The sequence below is a fragment of the Hordeum vulgare genome, chromosome 4H (genome assembly GCF_904849725.1).
Source record: "Hordeum vulgare subsp. vulgare chromosome 4H, MorexV3_pseudomolecules_assembly, whole genome shotgun sequence".
Lineage (NCBI taxonomy): Eukaryota > Viridiplantae > Streptophyta > Magnoliopsida > Poales > Poaceae > Hordeum > Hordeum vulgare.
In genome coordinates, this window is record NC_058521.1 from 398,427,611 (window position 1) to 398,430,590 (window position 2,980).

The 2,980-nt window shown below is 51.7% G+C and overlaps 1 protein-coding gene across 1 annotated transcript; it reads left to right on the forward strand.

Annotated features, from left to right (window-relative positions):
• The first annotated feature begins 646 nt into the window (after positions 1-646).
• LOC123446512 (acid phosphatase 1) lies at positions 647-2,079 on the forward strand. Its single transcript, XM_045123088.1, has 4 exons — positions 647-712; positions 912-1,354; positions 1,449-1,655; positions 1,722-2,079. The coding sequence occupies exons 2-4, from the start codon at positions 963-965 to the stop codon at positions 1,897-1,899; spliced, it is 777 nt and encodes a 258-aa protein (XP_044979023.1). The 5' UTR covers positions 647-712; positions 912-962; the 3' UTR covers positions 1,900-2,079.
• The last annotated feature ends 901 nt before the right edge of the window (positions 2,080-2,980 follow it).

The window sequence follows — 2,980 nt, forward strand, 5'->3', positions numbered from 1 at the left end:
GCATGCGAGCAGTTTGCAAATGTCCACACACGCGGGCGTTATGTTTTGAAAAATGAAAAGGGTGTGACGACGTTCTTTGCTCAGTCCAAACAGATAAAATCTGAATAAAACGAATGTCCGTGGCGTCGTTGAAGTTGACCTTATTCCTAAATCCCTCCTTCATCCAGAGTGGATTTCAGTGGACTTTGTTGTCGTGTGCGCGTGGGGCCGGTGTACATGGCCGGCACCGGCAAAAAGGGCCTGGTTCCCATCTGGTGGTCAATGTCTTTCCACTCGTGCAATTCCCAACCCAACGTTTGCTTTGTTATGTCAGCGCTTGTTGACCAGCACCATCAGCCTTGATCGATTAAGAAAGAGCAGCCCAGCCAACTCTGCCGAGGTAGCTATCACACACACGATCAGTGGCGGCGCGGTTGCTTTGACGTGGCGCGCACCGGAGCGCGCTGCGTTGGCGGTGCAAAGGGGGCACCATCCATCCTAACCCCAAAGCAGGCCGCATGCATCTTCCATGGCTTAATCATTCCTATTCTTTTGCTTCCACTGGGCGATGACTCACGACGCGGTTCTGTGGTGAACCTTCCGGGCCTGGATCCCCCTCCCTATAAAATCCACACGTACGCCGGCTGCTGCTACTCGACTCGGACACCGGTCTCGATCGACCCGTCTGCCCTGCCTCGCGCCTGCCGCGAGCATTATTGGCGCGTCGATCCAGGTTAGATTACGATCTTCCTTACTCCTTCCTTCATTCCTTCCCTTTTTGTTTGGAAATGGAACATGATAGTGACCTGGAAAGAGTCTGTCGAGCTCTCTCTTTTCTTGACTGATACTATGATATGTGGTGTGTTTTGTTTCTCCTACTCCTACCTACGTACTCGTACGTACCAACTCATTATTTCGAGTGTTTCATTCAGCCAGCCCACGTTTGTTTCTGTTTGGCAATCCCGGGCGGCATTGCTCCCCTGATGGTGATGGCCTCCTCCCAGGCGCTTGCTCTGTGGGTGGTGATCACGCTCACGCATCTCCTCTCCCTTGGCGGCGGCTTCGTGAGCTGCGCCAAGCCGTGCTTCTGGCCGAGCTCGGCGACGCACGACGACGCCGGCTGCCTCAGCTGGCGCGTCATGGTGGAGGCCAACAACGCGAGGGGCTGGCGCACGGTACCGGCGCCGTGCGTCGGGTACGTCAAGACCTACATGACCCGGGGCCAGTACGGCAGGGACCTTGACAGCGTCATGGAGCAGGTGTCCGCGTACGTCGACCAGATCGCCGCCGCCGCCGACGGCCTCGACGCCTGGATCTTCGACATCGACGACACCTGCCTCTCCAACCTGCTCTACTACCAAGCCAAGCGCTTCGGGTACGCGTTTCATTCTGCGCAAGTGCAACGACACAACGTGTTTCAACTTTCAAGTAGGCAGCGAATAATATATATATCGTGTCGTGTGTTTCAGGGCGTACGATCCCATGGCCTTCAAGAAGTGGGCTAGCCAAGGAGGCTGCCCGGGGATACCTCCGGTCCTCGGGTTGTTCGAGGCGTTGCAGGACAAGGGATTCAAGGTCTTCCTTCTCTCCGGGAGGGACGAGGAGACCCTGGGCTCCTGCACGTCCCAGAATCTGGAGTCAGAGGGGTTCTCAGGGTACGAGAGGCTCATGATGAGGTACCGTACCAACACCCTCTTGGTTTCGTTGGTTCCAGTGTGAACCTGATCGAAATGTGTGTGCAGAACTCCCGAGTACCGAGGGCAGAGCTCGTCACTGTTCAAGTCGGCGATGAGGAAGCAGCTGGTGGACGAGGGCTACAGGATCCGCGGCAACGTCGGGGATCAGTGGAGCGACCTTCAGGGCGATAACGTCGGCGACCGCGTGTTCAAGATACCCAACCCCATGTACTTCGTCCCGTGAAAACACAATTCGTTGCAAACACCGTGTTCGGCGTGCTGGCTGGCCTATCTGATCGACTAATTCGTTGGCCGTATAAACAACGGCTGATATGTGGCAAAATAAGCATAAACCACATTTTCCTGTCATTATTTTTCGAGACATTCGCTAGTTTGGTTATAAACGAGAATGGACAGATCTTCACGGTATTCAGACTTTCAGAGTTGCAAACACGGATCACCCAAGTGCCCGCAAATGTCCAAACCTCATGGTTCAAACGTTTTCAGGCCTCCAACGCACGTCACTAAATTGCGCCGGACCGGTCCGAAATCTCACAGCCCAACCTTAAATGACGGGGAGCTCTAGGGCAGTCCGAACGTCCGCCATGTCGAACTCTCACACCACGACCCACCAGAAAACCCTTTCAAACCGTCGGATTTAAAAATCTCCACACTGATACCGACTGCTCAGACGTCCGCCTACCCGCATTCACAATGCTAGCAGACAACATCAAATTGCTCATGAAGAATGTGGGGAGACTTGTAAAAGTTGATTTGACTAGAGTAAGTTTGTCCCCATAGGACAGAAAAGTTGAACAACTAGACAATCTTTTGTCAATTCTCTTAATGACAAGCACAAAATCCTTGAATCTAGGTTTGAGCAAGCTAAGAGGGAGGCCTAAATATGTAAAAGGGAAAGCACTAATTGTGAAACCCAAGTTTCTGGCCAAGATTTTCATTTTTGCAGGGCTGATGTTAATTGGGACCATAGTAGACTGCTCATAGTTGAACCTTAAGCATGTGTATAGTGAGAAGTGCAGCAACAAGTTCTTAAGTTGTTTCAATGAATTGTGCAGGCTGGCATCAAGAGAAGAGTATCATTTGCATAATGAATGACTCAGAAATCAGGGCGAGGGTGAGCTTCCAGATGTCTCTTGATAAGGTTATTATTCATGGCTTCATTCATCATTGATTGCAACAGATCAACAGCTAAAACAAACAAAAGAGGAGATAGAGGATCACCTTGTCTAAACCCTCTTTTGCTTTTAATATAGTTGTTCCATTAAGAAGCACCGAGCCCGAGGAATAGCCAGGAGGGAAAATCA

Coding starts and splice junctions, on each gene's coding strand:
- LOC123446512 (XM_045123088.1), top strand. CDS start 963: ATGGTGATGGCCTCCTCCCAGGCGCTTGCTCTGTGGGTGGTGATCACG. Junction 1,355..1,448: donor TACCAAGCCAAGCGCTTCGG/GTACGCGTTTCA, acceptor CGTGTGTTTCAG/GGCGTACGATCCCATGGCCT. Junction 1,656..1,721: donor TACGAGAGGCTCATGATGAG/GTACCGTACCAA, acceptor ATGTGTGTGCAG/AACTCCCGAGTACCGAGGGC.